General features: G+C 43.7%; 1 protein-coding gene across 4 annotated transcripts in view; it reads right to left on the minus strand.

Annotated features, from left to right (window-relative positions):
* Positions 1 to 16,670, minus strand: part of LOC123773692 (aminopeptidase N) — a 41,519-nt gene that overhangs the window by 4,513 nt on the left and 20,336 nt on the right. For all 4 annotated transcript variants that reach the window (XM_045767544.2, XM_045767543.2, XM_069312479.1 and 1 more), the window contains exons 2-14: positions 13,239 to 13,500; positions 12,316 to 12,555; positions 11,894 to 12,102; positions 11,633 to 11,788; positions 11,397 to 11,527; positions 10,142 to 10,319; positions 8,475 to 8,658; positions 7,141 to 7,297; positions 6,568 to 6,649; positions 5,613 to 5,796; positions 3,928 to 4,264; positions 1,315 to 1,457; positions 113 to 303 (exon numbers count right to left, since the gene is read on the minus strand). In XM_045767544.2, coding sequence (XP_045623500.1) covers positions 113 to 303; positions 1,315 to 1,457; positions 3,928 to 4,264; positions 5,613 to 5,796; positions 6,568 to 6,649; positions 7,141 to 7,297; positions 8,475 to 8,658; positions 10,142 to 10,319; positions 11,397 to 11,527; positions 11,633 to 11,788; positions 11,894 to 12,102; positions 12,316 to 12,555; positions 13,239 to 13,478 — 2,432 coding nt within the window. In that variant the 5' untranslated portion in view covers positions 13,479 to 13,500. The remainder of the gene's footprint in view (positions 1 to 112; positions 304 to 1,314; positions 1,458 to 3,927; positions 4,265 to 5,612; positions 5,797 to 6,567; positions 6,650 to 7,140; positions 7,298 to 8,474; positions 8,659 to 10,141; positions 10,320 to 11,396; positions 11,528 to 11,632; positions 11,789 to 11,893; positions 12,103 to 12,315; positions 12,556 to 13,238; positions 13,501 to 16,670) is intronic.

Genomic DNA, 16,670 nt, shown 5'->3' on the forward strand with positions numbered 1-16,670 from the left:
CCATTTACTTACACCAGAAAAAAATATTCCTGCTCCCAATGTCTCAAATATTTGTAGCGATCGCCGTAAAATACGAATAAACCATATGGAAGTCTTCCATTACTAGTCCTACCTGCGGTTGGTAGGATTATGCATCCACTTCTGATAGAGAGCGACCGAGTTCTCGACACAGTCCTTGTGCTCGAGGGTGCAAGCCCACCTCAGTGCCCTCACACGCTTGAACTGCTCCAGGTGAGGGTCGCTTATATTGTCCTCGAAACCCACAGAATTGTAGAGCGGAGTGAGGATGGAGAGCAGGTAGTTCTGTTTCCACCAACAAAGACACAGTTATGAACACGTACAGATAGAAATAGACGAGTTATTTATTTTATTGGGCCTTTGAGACCACGTGTGTGTTGTCGAGACTATGACATGTCTTCGTAGATGTCTTCACATCCACTACTACTTTGCCCGAAAGTATGCGTACTAGTGGCTTTAGGTATTGTAAGTACTAGCTCTTTCTTTAAATCAGAATGTTTGTAACTCTGCATCTATGTATGTACTTTTCCTAAATCAAATATTATTATTATTATTATTACTCTTGTCCACATAACAAATAGATCCCGGGAAACTACTTATGTATACAGTCCCACCCACACCATTTTACAGTTCACAGTTCACCACAGTGTGATTATCAAGATATTGGGAAACACAGAAATCACAATAGCGTGATGCATCAAATGAACAAATCCACAAGGGCCGTGACGAGGGTTCGAACCTACGTCCCAGAGGATCGTACGAGATTAAGGCGCATCTGGGGATCCTCTAGGACGTACGTTCGAACCCTCGTCACGGCCCTTGTGGATTTGTTCAAGATATTGGCAGATTTTCATATTTGTTTTAAGTTTCATCATTGCAAAAAGAGTTAAAAAATATAAAGACAAAATTAAAAACAACGCAACATTAAAAAAACCTAACCAAATTCCATATACTTCCATTGAGGAATGGTTAACAGAATAACATAATGAACAAATCCACAAGGGCCGTGACGAGGATTCGAACCTGCGTCCGGGAGCATCCCAGACACTGCCTTAATCGACTGAGCTACGACAGGGTTAAAAAGACTTGAAACCGAAGTTCTACTGAACTTACTGGATCCCGTAGCCTCTCCCTTGTGGATTTGTTCATTTGATGCATCACGTTAGTGTGATCTCTGTGTGTGAGAATAGCATAATGTTGCCAGAGTAAGGAGAAGGTAAAACATTCATATTCGTCTCGTACGATAACTGACCTGAAGAAGGTAAACAATGACATTCATATTCGTCTGGTACGTACCTTGAGAGCGCCATAGTTGCCAGAGCGGGTAAACATCTGCTTGAGGTAGTGAAGGTTCTCCAGTGCCGAGTACCACGGTACGTACTCCTCCTCCTTCTCCAAGTAGGCGATCACCCCCAGTGCCGTCTGGTACGATAACTGACCTGAAGAAGGTAAACAATAGCATTCATATTCGTCTCGTACGATAACCGACCTGAGAAGGTAAACTAACATTCATATTCGTCTCGTACGATAACCGACCTGAGAAGGTAAACAATAACATTCATATTCGTCTCGTACGATAACCGACCTGAAGAAGGTAAACAATAACATTCATATTCCACCATTTCTCCAACAAATTAAAAAAGTGCGTAAACAGCTTTGTCAATTTTTCTTTCACTTCTAAAATTCATCCAGTGAAGTCGAGATATTTGCTAAATAAATATTAAGCTTTTTAAGCCGAAATCTACCGTGAAAAAATGTATTTTGAGGTTTCAACAAGAATAAAGGTCTTAAATCTTTCCTAAACACAGATAAAAATCTTTGTAGAATTATATGTACCTGTCTGTGCATATGTTTGTATACACATATGTGCATCTGTTCGTATGTGTATCTGTTGGATCTGTACACTGGAATATTTGTGCGCGTGTGCAGCTGTGCATCTGTACATTTTAGAATCTGTGCACCTGAGCAAATATGAACGTACGTGTGGGCGCGCATGTAAATCTACGCACTTAAATAATTGTATCTGTGGAGTCGAGTGCCTGTTATTGCTGTATGCACAAACTGCTTCTCTATTTGTATAAATATTCAACTATTTTTTGCAAATAGGTGCCGATCAGATCAAGTGAACAGTAACCGAATTAATCCATCCTCCAAAAATTGATATACAAATTATTGATGGAATGTAAAAAAAAAGATAGAGAGGGTTGGGGGGGTCCACGTTTTGGAGAGAGCCAGAGAAAAATGCAAACTAACCTTTCTTAGGCCTAGTAAAATAGCAATTTATATTAAATTTGGTCTATGATTTGCGCATAATAGGCCAAGAGTTGCATATTTAGGCCGAGGACACGCTAGATTAAGTTGGTTAGATTGTCAGTCTTGTAAAGTAGGCATCCTAAGGGCATACAAAACCATTTTTTTAGGGTGGTGGGGAGGGGGAGATATTAAGCTTAAGCCACCCAAGAAGTGGCACGGGCATGAAAACATTTTACGGGTGAAAACTCCCTATTTTATACAGTTCAGAGTCCCTACAGGTACCATTTTTGGAGGGTGGGTTGTGAAAGATGTTCGGTCCCGTCAGAAAAGTGGCTCCTTCCCAGAAGACAGCCCAAGACAACAACAGTCACGGTACGACAATAACGGAGCATGGATGTCTCGCAATTCTGTTCACATTCAGCAGCTCTTCAAATCAATTCAACTCAACCGAAGGTACCCAAACGGAAGTAGAACCAATTGAAAGTAACTAAGCACTCTAAGAACGGCGCGAGGTGTATGCAATTTTCCAGAAATCATCATTATTGAATGAGGAAGACTACATAATATGACACGTGAAATAAGACTGCACGTGTAAATAAAATCAACGCCGCATTGTTGTGAACTGGCGATGTATGCAAAGGATGTCTTCTGCCACACCTGTGGCATGTGAATCAACCAAGTCGTTCTTACAGAAACGATGGTTCGGAATCACCACAGAAGATTTGGAGTTTTTAAAGGGTAAAATTAATGTCGTCAGGCCAGAGTTCAGGATTGTTAAACATGTCAATGTTTTAAGTAACACGACCCCATCAAATCACTGGATGTAGTTAACATATTGCATAAGCTCACCGAAGCCAGACGGTAACAAGTAACTCGTGATTTACTATACAGGATGAACAACCCAGCGGGTTTTCTTCCTATTGGGGAGTGTTGTACATGCTGCTATGGCGGTATGTCCACTCACAAGATGAGTGGCGCTGCCCAATAAACTCGTCCCTCGGGGCAAAATTTAAAATTTACTATACCAATAATGCGATTGTTAATGTTTAAATGCACCAGTAGCTATCGAGCTCCTCGCAAGACTTTCTGAAGAAAAGCACATTTGCAGAATAATGTTGTTGTAGATTCGCTACTTGGAACAAAAAGTTCCAAGTAGCTTAAATTTGCGAATTCTCCGGCCACACTTAGCTCTCTGCTCCAAGCTCCATCTCAACGTCCACGACACTGCTGTATCCAGGACTACAAAATAAATATGAAACTCACTAAACATTGTATCTAATCTACCCAACAACGTAACATAATCGTACGTTACATTGGTGCGGGTTATGGTGAGCCCGCACTACACACACACACACACACATTGGGGATGGCAAGGGGGTGATAAGACAGGTGACATGGCGAAGAGGGAAGGAGCTGGCAGACGAGGCTGGTATTAAATTTCTCGAAGTGTCTGACGTGACAGGGACCAATATTGAGCAAGCTCTGGTCAGCATCACCAGTGCTATCTTAGCTAAGGACACAAATGTCATATCAAGTGCCAAGCCTTCAGTGTTCTGTCCCTTACAATGACCATGACTGAACCTGCCTTGGACAACCCTTCAGGGAACCTCTTCTGCACTGTACTATACATTCAGAAGCTAAACAAACCCGACGTACCAGCTCGTGCGAGGTCCATAGCGTCGTCGATGATCTGAGCGCGGTTGATCACGTGGATGGCCAGGTGGTCGGTATTCAACTGCCGGATGAGCAACTTCCAATTCTGCTCGTCATAGTTCACTCGATAATAACCCGTCTCTTGTACATTGAAGATGACCCACTGGTCCTTCCCAGGCAGCGAAGGGACGGTTACCTCCTTGTCAGACTCCTTCATCCACACCATGGCTTTCGTGTTGTTAAAATTGGGGTTATCCTGAGTGGTGTAGGTCAGAGGGACCCACCACCTGTAGTCGTGGGTGTCGGAAGAGTTCGCGCTCTTCACCAGCAGAAATCGTTCCTGTAACAATATCAAACTTGCTTAAATTATTCATTCTTACACGGATTTGATTGGGTACGTTTGTGAACGAGATTGGTATAAAACTAAGAGGTGTTACAGGATAATTGTATTGGGTGATCTGAATGGTAAAGTTGGGGGTAATGGTGTTGCAGGAATAAAGTACAACTGGCAGAAGAAAGAATTATACATTGAAAGATTTATTAATGAAAGACATTTTGTAAGTTGCCTTGTTAGGATCTATCTGCTGCCGCTTGAAATCTTTAGTAATTATTTGTCAGTCGTGCAAAATATAAAGCATTGTGATACAATGAATGGACATCGGAAATATCATTATTTAACAGCTATAATCTTCAAATATACTACAATTTTTTTCTCTGCTGCTGATGCAGGTCGTACACATGGCCTTTCCTCCTCCACACGACTTGCTACCACTAAATCCAGTCACAGCCCCGCTCCTGTGCCGGGTAAGTCCACTACGGGCTCACCATAGCCCGTGCTAATTGCCCCGCTCCTGTGCCAGGTAAGTCCACTACGGGCTCACCATAGCCCGTGCTACTTGCCCCGCTCCTGTGCCGGGTAAGTCCACTACGGGCTCACCATAGCCCGTGCTACTTGCCCCGCTCCTGTGCCAGGTAAGTCCACTACGGGCTCACCATAGCCCGTGCTACTTGCCCCGCTCCTGTGCCAGGTAAGTCCACTACGAGCACACCATAGCCCGCGCTACTTGCCCCGTTCCCGTGCCGGGTAAGTCCACTACGGGCTCACCATAGCCCGCGCTACTTGCCCCGTTCCCGTGCCGGGTAAGTCCACTACGGGCTCACCATAGCCCGTGCTACTTGCCCCGCTCCTGTGCCAGGTAAATCCACTACGAGCTCACCATAGCCCGCGCTACTTGCCCCGTTCCCGTGCCGGGTAAGTCCACTACGGGCTCACCATAGCCCGCGCTACTTGCCCCGTTCCCGTGCCGGGTAAGTCCACTACGGGCTCACCATAGCCCGCGCTACTTGCCCCGTTCCCGTGCCGGGTAAGTCCACTACGGGCTCACCATAGCCCGAGCTACTTGCCCCGCTCCTGTGCCAGGTAAGTCCACTACGGGCTCACCATAGCCCGCGCTACTTGCCCCGTTCCCGTGCCGGGTAAGTCCACTACGGGCTCACCATAGCCCGTGCTACTTGCCCCGCTCCTGTGCCAGGTAAGTCCACTACGGGCTCACCATAGCCCGTGCTACTTGCCCCGCTCCCGTGCCGGGTAAGTCCACTACGGGCTCACCATAGCCCGTGCTACTTGAAACATTTTCTTCCCAGTAGCTGAATCTAAAAACAACAAACACCACTAAAGAATTGCTAACCTGAGTAACCTTAGCAGAGGTGCCGTCAGCGCTCCTCGTCACCTTGATGACAGGGTAGCCCATCTGCAGGGTCCATGTGTCCATGATCTTCTTGACTGTTGCGTGTGGCGGCAGTGTGCCGTCTTCATGTGCAGCCTCCGTCAGGTACTGCCACAGGTCATCTTGCTCGGCGCTCTTGTACTTTCTGATGACAATTTCGTTTTCGTTTTATGCCTTATAGATTTATATACAATAGATTTTTATACTTTTTATATACAATAGATTTATATACAGATAGATTTATATATAATATTAATACAATATAATATACAAGATAGATTTATATACAATAGATTTTTATTTTTATTGATTTTTTTTATTATATACAATAGATTTTTATTTTTATTGATTTTTTGTTATTTTATGCAATAGATTTTATATTTGTATAATGCCTTATACAATAGATTCACAAACTATGAAATTAAGAGTATTATAATTCCCGGTGGCAGGGACAAGAAGCCGTATTTGTCCAAAGAACCTACACAAATTACACACAGAAATCACACTAACGTAATGTATCAAATGAAGTTCAGTCGATTAAGGCAGTGTCTGGGATGCTCCCGGACGCAGGTTCGAATCCTCGTCACGGCCCTTGTGGATTTGTTCAACCTACACAAAAACTTGACACCTTAACTCGATCACTGTAGCGTAGTTATGATAAACTACCACGTAGAGCTTCCAAACTCTTTAAACGTTATATTAAATACAAACTATACCGTCAAGATTGAGGAAAGATGTACCGGTTTCGTAATTGGACTCTATTAATCCTGGCCAAGACTATTAAAAGTTCCCGTCTCCTTGCTCATCCTCGCACCAGAGTCTAAGATGCCAGTCTGTGCGCCTCTCACCCGCCAGTCCTCAGCTTGACTTCATTAGTACATTCTTTGGTAGTTAAAGATTCAGAGAAGCTACTTACAGTTGGTTGAGGTAGTTAGAGAGGCCCCTTCTGAAGGTGCTCTCCGTCAAGAAGTAGTTCATCATGCGAATAATAGATGCACCTGTCATAAACGATAATAATTACTCTCAAGAACTCAATACATCAATTAGCAAACACCAAACAATACAAATTTGTGTCATATGTCGCTGAAAATCGCAAAGGAAATTCGAAAAAAAAGTAATCTCTCTAACTGTTGATCATATATGCGAAAGAAAAAAAAATCGTGGACATTTAATATACACAAAATGTCCACGAGGTGTGTGTTAATGTGAGGACTATTATATTTAATGGCATATGTCATCCTGTGTGTCCATATTATAATGGATGATTGTCGTCTGTCAACTTTGTAACGTCATGTAACTTCACCGACTTATAAACTGTATAAATGTTTTACATATTGCAAACCACTGATAGTTGTAAAATGCAAAATATTACAAGTGAAAATTACAGTAAAGTCTGCAATAAATGTTTTAAATCATAATAAATTTAACAAAATCGCAAACCCCAAGTATTGGCGGACGTAGACTGTAGTGTTTCCAGAGGAATACTGACCCTTTGAGTACGAGATACGATCAAATATTTCATTGATCTCGTCCGGGTGTCCGACAGGGATGCTGATGGGGTGAGACGACTCCAGCCAGTCTAAGGAGAACACATCCTGAAGAGCCTCAGGCACCACCTGATCCATCATCTTCCAGGTGGGCTCAGCCTAGGGAGAAAAGGACTCGTCATTAAAGAACGCCATCACCATCCTACATGGAGATATCATGAGGCACCGTCATCTATTTACCTTTCAGTCTTGGCAATGACACGGTTATCTTGAGTCTTGAGGTTATCTTGAGATGATTTCGGGGCTTTTAGTGTCCCCGCGGCCCGGTCCTCGACCAGGCCTCCACCCCCAGGAAGCAGCCCGTGACAGCTGACTAACACCCAGGTACCTATTTTACTGCTAGGTAACAGGAGCATAGGGTGAAAGAAACTCTGCCCATTGTTTCTCGCCGGCGCCTGGGATCGAACCCAGGACCACAGGATCACAAGTGCAGTGTGCTGTCCGCTCGGCCGACCGGCTCCCCAAATCTGACTCCCCAAAAATCCCCAACGGTATCTGACAATATTTCAGATATTCCTTTGGGGCATCCCAAACATACCCATACGTGATTACCTACGTGTACAATTTATAATTTCAATCACACGTTAAAAAGATTGTAACTTAATATTTTAGTCAAACTTTCTCTCGCTTTAAAAGAAGACAAGAGGATACAAGTGGAAGCTGGAAACACAAATTAGTCTAAAAAATGCAAGTAAATACTCGTACCCTGTATGCATGGTCAACAAGTCGAATGCACCGATTAAAGAAGTTGAAATCAACTCTATCCACAACTTTTCAAGGACAGATTTGACGAAAAATTTAATCAGAACAGTTAAGCTATAGCGCAACACATACATCAGGGCTAGTAGGCGGGGCATGCAGAGCTAGACCTCAACTTGCCCGTAACCACAGATAGGTGCACACTAATCAACCCGCCCAGCAGTCACAACATGACAGCACAACCTGTGCTCTTTATTAGTACACCGCCGGTGTGATTAGGGGAGCCGGTCGGCCGAGCGGACAGCACGCTGGACTTGTGATCCTGTGGTCCCGGGTTCGATCCCAGGCGCCGTCGAGAAACAATGGGCAGAGTTTCTTTCACCCTATGCCCCTGTTACCTAGCAGTAAAATAGGTACCTGGGTGTTAGTCAGCTGTCACGGGCTGCTTCCTGGGGGTGGAGGCCTGGTCGGGGACCGGGCCGCGGGGACACTAAAAAGCCCCGAAATCATCTCAAGATAACCTCAAGATAACCGCAGTCTTCCCGCTAATCAACAAGCGCCTATCCTGTTTACTCACATGGTCCACACCGACGTACTCCATAAAGGAGGCGAATCCTTCATTGAGCCAGAGGTCGGTCCACCAGTCAGGGGTGACCAGGTTGCCGAACCACTGGTGAGCCAGCTCATGAGCGACCACCACAGCCACCCGTTGCTTGTTGTACGCGGCCGACACCAGCGGGTCGTACAGCATGGCCGTCTCCCTGTCATCCGAGAGAAGAAATAATAAATAACACAGACAACAATAATGGTAACAAACGGGTCATATATATCACAATATAAACTCTAATGTTAAGTATTTGTAAGAACACAAACTCCCGGAAGTCTCAATTGACAACATGTAAAAATCTAAGCTTTTAATCGCGTCAAATATGCTCAATCAGTTGACACCCAGACGGGGAGAACCTGCTCGCAATGTGTAAGTTATGTGATGGATCTCAGCCGGACTATGTGATGGATCTCAGCCGGACTATGTTGCCAGAGTCAAAAACCTTGGGCTCCATGTCTCGCTGTATGGCCAGGTTAACCAGTCTAGCATTAATGTAGAGAGGAGCTCAGTACTCTCGACTGTGGCAGGATTCAATTCCAACTATGGCACAAATATCAGAATTTTAAAATGATTCATTTCGCATATAATAGATAATTATGCTGCACCCTTGCCTGCTTGCTTGCTCGCTCGCTCGCTTGCTTGCTCAGGTATCAGATCATTCCTGGAAGGCCAAACTAAGCCACGAGGATTGCCCTCGTGCTCCCATACCACCAAAATGTTCAATATGAGGAAGGAATTAAATATCCTAAGTGTCAGTGATCGTGGTACAAATTAAAGCATTAACTCCATATTCAATATCCCACGACAGCCACCCCAATCCTTAAGATATCCTTTAGCGAAGGTCAGAATCTAGGCAAAATTTATTACTAAAATTGTAATTTAAATTACAATGTATGACAACGTCGCATCCCTGCACCTTGAGAGATCACCACCCTTCCAATTTATGCCCAAGAGCCACTGATTTGAGTGGAGTCTTTATTGGGCGTCCTCCAGGTAATCAATGATTGGTTACCTGGAGAACGAGTATTATCTTTGCGAGTGACGGAGCCACGAATCACCAACTCTTCTTCCGATTTCAGAAGAAGAAGAAGAGGTTTCCAGTTCTTTTTCCAGAGGTTGCTTGGACACAGTGTCCTGCCATACCGTCGTTCACCCTTAAACCCTCGGGATATTTAACTTTTCCCGTCTCGCGAGTCTAAAATCACTGGTTCTATCACTTTAACAACAGCACCTGCTCTTGCTGCAATATACGGTTTTCCATTTAACTCCCGATTCCCTGCGACTGGACACCAAGGCTTCCTGCATCTACAGAAAAGTTACAGAAAATCTCACTCATTTTCCCGGCTGCTTCCTGAAGCTGTAATGCTTCCAGTACCATGCAATAGCATTATTTTTGTACCGTAAGCCAGACACCTGTTATCAGACTTGCCATCATGCTGTAGGAAGAATGTGGTTTGCAAGTACTATAATAATTAGAAAAATATGCAGGCGATGAGTCACAATAACGTGGCTAAAGTATGTTGACCAGACCACACACTAGAAGGTGAAGGGACGACGACGTTTCGGTCCGTCCTGGACCATTCTCAAGTCGATAGAAAAATATGGTACATAAAAATAGCTTAAATACTATGTCTAACCTGTAAGTGATTAGTCCCCAGTTCTCCATGGCTCCGGCAGAGAAGTCGGGAATGGCGATCATGTCTTGCTTAGGGAGAGGGTAAGGTACGTTGAAGTATTTCTCAAAGAAGGTGAGAATTTTGGGGCCTGTCTGGAGGGCGTAGTTTGCCTGCTGAATAGCAGATTGGCGAGCCTTCACTGTAAGGAAATGATGAAACTGATAACTATCAACAGAAAGCGCCAGAGCTATACAACACATGGAAGGGACATTAAAACAGGATAAGAGCTGGGATACGAGAAGAGAGAAGGAAAAGTGCCCAATCACTTTGACCATCCGGGATCACACGTGTGGGGTTCGAACACACTCCCACCCGGGTCACGGGTGTGGACGTGACCATGTGTCGACCCGCGTACAGTTGAAGGGTCTCGCCCAGCTGCTCAACTGTAACTTTGGTCGATACATTTGAGATGATAAACAGTCACACCGAAACAGTCATTAAACTCTGATCATCACCTGAGCTAAGATAAGGAGAAATTTAGAAGCTGCCGCGGAGTTTGGACCATTGAGTTGATCCACTCCAACGTACACATTAAAAGGACAAATTGTCATATGATTCGTGCATTTATACATTAAACATTATATTAAACAGGGACAAATGTAACCCTCCAAAAGCCGACACTTGCGGTCCACTTAAAAGTTAACATTACAATTATCCAACACTACAGCAAGAGTCCTTAAACAGACTCCAAAGCACCAATTATGAACAACTTGGCGATTAATGGTTCTGGGTTTATGCCAGGGCGGGTCTTTACAGACTCAGCGCTTACTGTACTCCCCAGCATTGTTCGGTGGCCGGCCAGCAGTAATATCGGGTATCAAATACTTCTCATTAATTCATTTTCAATCAAGTGGTTATGAAATTTGCTTCTAAATCTATGTTGTGCATGTGCAGTTTTATTATTATTGCTAATCATTGCATGCACGCATATATTAACGTTTTTCCATTACACATTGTTGTGCTTTATGTTAATTTAAGCAATTTTTACATTATCAGCTACTTTTAGGAAGGCGCTACAATCACCTAATGTTAATATATTTTTATGTTACACGCTGGAGAGATCAGTACTCGCAGTAATCTGTATTTTCGTATCTTAAATACCTGGGAATGTTTTGTGTACATTATCCAGATATCACAGTACCAGATGATTTAGTCATGCATTTTACCTTATTGAATGGTGGGACATAGTTGAAACAATACTAGCAGCATCGCCTACCTCTGAAGAGGACGTGATCATTGTCGTTGGACTCCATATGAGCGAAGTCGGAGACGACGAAGGCGACGAGGTAGGTGGACATTGGCACGCTGGTGTTGAAGTGGTCCCATACCCACCCCTCCTGGCCCTCGCTGTCGAGCGAGAAACATTGTAAGTTTTGACAAGATTTTGGGTAAAATAAACTTGCAATGCTCGGTGTATAATTAGAACAAGTTTAAGAAGTGAACCATTCTTACACTGGCATTGTCTCAAACTTGGGCATGTTTGAAATGGAAGACATCGCGGTCTCCCTGGCCAGGAATACTTCGAACGTGGCCTTCATTGCGGGCTCATCAAAACATGGGAAAGCTCTTCGGGCATCCGTTGGCTGGAACTGTGTTACGGCAATCCACCTACAAAACAAGAGAGCAGAGTTGAGGTTATCATCGTCCCTAGAGTTAAATTGTATGCAAATGATAAAAGCAAAATCAATTAATGAAAGAATCGGCAATTCTTACTTCTCTTGCCCTTGGGCATCTTTGTACTGAGATCTGTAGAAACCTCTCAGCTGGTCATTGAGGTAACCAACGAAGTCCATAGCGAGAACGTACTTCTCGCCAGGCCGCAGCTCCTTGTTCAGAATGGCAGTGTAAAACTGTCGTTCATTGTCATACAAGTGTCTGGAGATCATTAGCCCGGGTCCGCTCCGACTGTCAGATGGTGTCAACTGTAAACATTGCAGTCGAATAGAAGAGCATTGTGGTTCGTAGATGTTACCTAGACTTAAGACCGCTCCTTTAAAAGTCTTTATAAGTCTGGCTTTTTGGTCATTAAATGTTACCACTTTAAGACTATGGAATGATAGATTACTCATTATGGTTTGGTTTTGATCAGCGATTTTATCCAGATATATCTTATGTTATTATTGTTAATATATTACCTTGATTGTGTTGTTCTTTGTAATTATGTCAGCAATATGGAGGGTGATGTTGGAGGTCGGCTCCACAACCTCCATCTCAACCTCCACGTGCCCCGTGATGCTAAAGTTGCCATTGATAAATGGTTGAAGCTTTACCATATAGTGGAGAGGCTTCAAGGCTCTGGGTAGCCTCACATTTATTTTCTCCTTAGCTGGCATGGCGGTAGATGTTACAACTGGAGGAGCAGTGGTGGTGGGCCGCTGCAGGAGGCATAACAGAATATTTAACAATATACTTCATAATTAATTGGATAAATTTAGATTTAGGAAAGACTTGGGTAAATACTGGTTCGGTAACAGGGTTGTTGATTTGTGGAACCAATTACCGCGCAACGTGGTGGAGGTGGGGTCCCTCGATTGTTTCAAGCGCGGGTTGGACATGTATATGAGTAGGATTGGGGGGTTATAGATAGGAGCTGCCTCGTATGGGCCAATAGGCCTTCTGCAGTTGCCTTTGTTCTTATGTTCTTATAACTAGAACATTGACACATTATTCAGATTTCATATGAACAACAGGTCGTAATCACTAAAGCAACGAAGGTACATTATTTTTCTTACTTTTTCTTGTCTTTCAGTAATAGTAAAGGTCGACAGAAAGCAAAAGTCAAACTTCATAATGATTTTTTTCCAATTCTGGTTTCTAATTTTTGTCCTTAAAAGAAGACTTGATACAGTATAAAACTATTTAAAGATCTAATGAACAAATCCACAAGGGCCGTGACGAGGATTCGAACCTGCGTCCGGGAGCGATCATACTACATCTTTAAAGATCTAGTCTGTATGCAAAGCTTAAAATAAGCAACACTGCACGGACATACTGAAGAGCCCCCCAGCTCGAGACTTAAATTATGCCAGGAAGACACTGGGAAAATCTTAGAACTCACCTGAAAACCACTCGCCGTAGTCTCTTTAATGTCCAGAGATTTTTGTTGGGGCTGCCTGACCTGCGGGGCGTAGTAGTAGACGAGGAGCCCCGTGGCCACGACCGAGCTGACGAAGAGCAGTCCCAGCAGGAAGGCCACGCCTCTCTTCACGTAGCAGCCGTTCCTCTTGCCGAAGGAGACGGAGGCGGCGGACTGGTTCATATCCATGGTTAATGCTTCTCTACTCTGACTGGCTGTCATTCTATTACATCACCAGCCTCACCTGTCACGCCACGAAACAAGCAAATATAAAATATGATGCTAAGTAATTCGGCACAATTGCTGCATAAAGGTAAGTGACTTTATCTTTTCAGTTAAAGAATTTAGAGCCATAAAAATATACAATGCATTTCTAGTTTTGCATACATGCTACGTTTATTATACATGGTATCTGACCAGCCTACGCCTCTTCAAATTTTCTAATAACATTTTAATATACAATTAAATTATTGGAAAACTTGCAAAATCAAAGTTCGCAGAGACCACGAAGACTGTAGTATTGAGTACAGCCGGCTCGCTACACATTTATTTATTTATATACAAGAAGGTACATTGGGTTTGTGAGAATACATAGCATAGTACAGTATTTACAATCTTGTAAAGCCACTAGTACGCGCAGCGTTTCGGGCAGAAACATTGTCTTCGAGAATCAAACAAACATTCGGACGTTGGTGGAGTCTCGGGCAAGGCCAAACGTTTGAACAACTTTACTTGCGCCCGATGCCTCTGTTCACCTCGCAGTAAGGACTAACCTGGTTCCTTCTTACCTCCTCGCAGTAAGAAGAAACAATAGTAGACTGTTGTCAGTAGCATCCTGTGGAAAGATCCGTCATAGCCAAGGTGGTCCTTTGCATGTCTAACAGACTTCCTCTTCCAGACAACAGGAAGCCATTTACGAAGAAAGATTACGCTGTGACATGAACGACTGGCATCTTTAAGCAGGCACCATGGTTGGTCATTAGAGGGAACCATCAAGCGTGTGACATGGATGGCTGGCGACTTTACAATACACTCTCCAGTTACTTCCTCGTTTAGAAGGCAGGGAAGTATTATTCAGCCCCCAGTGCTGAAGACTAAAAGAAATTCGTCAACTACAGTTCTAAATTATTGGATTTCAGGACTAACGTCTGCTACATCAGTGCCCGTCGGCCGGCACTGTCGCCTGCCAGGACAAGGTAAGTGTCCTTGTCTGACGCCAGGCCAGACAAGGTAAGTGAGAGGGGACAGTACGAGCAATGTATGGTTGAAGACACATCTGGGCTTGCAAGACGGCACGCCACTGCTAGAGGTGACTCGCGGGAGGACACGCTGACCAGAATTTTAAAAGGAATAATAAAGGACATTTTTTCCGTGAGTGATATGGTTGACAGGGATGCAACCCATAGGGATATATGAGGTGCGAGACTCCCAGATGTGGGTGTGACCACACGGCCCGAAATTGTGGGCATAGATGCAGGTGTGGGCAGTTGGTAGGTGGACCTTTGAGAGAGCGGGGAGGATGAACGTGTACCTCAAGGCTGTGGCGCGGAGTAAGTGCTGAGGGGAAGCCATTGTTGTCAGGGCCGACACTGCTATTATCTCTCCTGCACCTTTTCCGCCCCAAAATGTTTCATTTCCTTTTTTGTTCAGATACAAGCAGAACAAGCCAAGACCAATGCGACAGTCTATACAGTATACCTAGGTCATAAAAGTATTTGTGTGTACGTCTGATACCATACTACTTGTGAAGGAGGAAATGTATATGTTTATCTCAGAATGTTTGGTAATATGTTTATTGTTTGCGATGTGTGTATATGTATGTGTTAACACGATGTACTGAACGGGGTGAGAATAACTTGAGCTACCTCATCCCTTTGTGTGTATTTTACATCAATAAACTTATTTCAATGCGACAGTGTTTGAACAGAAAATACTTGCATTCATCCACATATTTCAATGGCATCCAATAGTCACAAATTCTCGACAGCTCAAATTTATTTTGTTAAAACCAGCCAATTAAAAATGTTGCATATACCATTCTTTCAAAACAGTTTAGACGCAACAATATATAATGAAAATGAGACAAAATGTGACGGCGTCCCTGGGGACTACGCAGCAAGTCCCTGGGGGGACGCAGCAAGTCCCTGGGGGACGCAGCAAGTCCTTGGGGGGACGCAGCAAGTCCCTGGGGGGACGCAGCAAGTCCCTGGGGGACGCAGCAAGCCCCTGGGGGGACGCAGCAAGCCCCTGGGGTTCCCACATGTGATGGGTGACAGGAAACAGTTCACACGAGAGCTCTGTCACCGTCAGTTGCCAACACAATCGTGTCCTCAGGTGTACACACTCAGCACCGGAATTGATGACTATATAAACGCCACCGCCATCCCCCTCCCTAGCAATGGCGTAAACAATAATGGTGCGAGAGAGGATACTTATTTAAAAATGTCCAAGAGGAAGCAAGGTCTAGCTCTTTCTCTGACGTTCTAATTCTTTGTCGAATCTAGTCTTGAAGCTGTGGATGGAAGAGGCTACCACATCATCCTCCAGTGCATTGTTAACCACCCGTACTGGGTACGAGCATTTCAAATTCAAGTAAGTTTATCGAGACAAGAAAAAAATACATCTCAAAGGGATAGAGTATCTTAGGCTATTTCTACCCCCCTGACGAGCATTTCATTACATTCCTTCGGCTCATTGCGGTTACAGCTTTCACCTGCGTCTTTTTTGTCCTACTTTCATCCCTGTTTGAAGAGGATATACTTGTCCAACTTGTCTATTCCTCTAGTTATCTTATGCTGTAATCGTATACACCCCCAAAGTTTCTTCTATCCTCTTGTGTTGTGAAATTTTGTTTCAGTAGCCTATTCTCTCATAGCTTAACCATATTAGCTCTGGCTCAAATCTTGTTACAAACTTTTGAACTTTTTTTCAAATTAGGTTCCATGCTTTAATGGAATATGCACCCGGTGCTGCATATTGTAGTATTAGTCGAACAAATGTTGTGTAGATTGCTGTGAAGGAGTCCTAATTAACATTTCTAAACGATGTGCTTATGTTTGCTAGAGTTCCATATGCTGCTTATATTACCCTGTTCGTAATGTGCCTTCTTGTGGTGGTTGACAAGATGCAAGAGGAATAGTTAAAGTAGAAAAGACAGCCTTATTTAACAGAAATAAACTAGGACAAGACGATACGGGTGGAAGCTGGAAACAAATGAGCAGGAGAAATTTAGGTAAATCTTTATACCCTACTTTCAATTTCTGTACGAGTGGATCAACAGCAGAATGCTACTAAAAGAATAAACGGAAATCTCTTCCTTCCACAACGTTAAGATCCGATTGGACGAAGAATCTGAACGTCAGGAAAGTTCAATTTTAACGCAACAGATATAAGAGATATGACTACATAGTTAAC

Source organism: Procambarus clarkii, chromosome 72, assembly GCF_040958095.1.
Source record: "Procambarus clarkii isolate CNS0578487 chromosome 72, FALCON_Pclarkii_2.0, whole genome shotgun sequence".
NCBI classification, from domain to species: domain Eukaryota; kingdom Metazoa; phylum Arthropoda; class Malacostraca; order Decapoda; family Cambaridae; genus Procambarus; species Procambarus clarkii.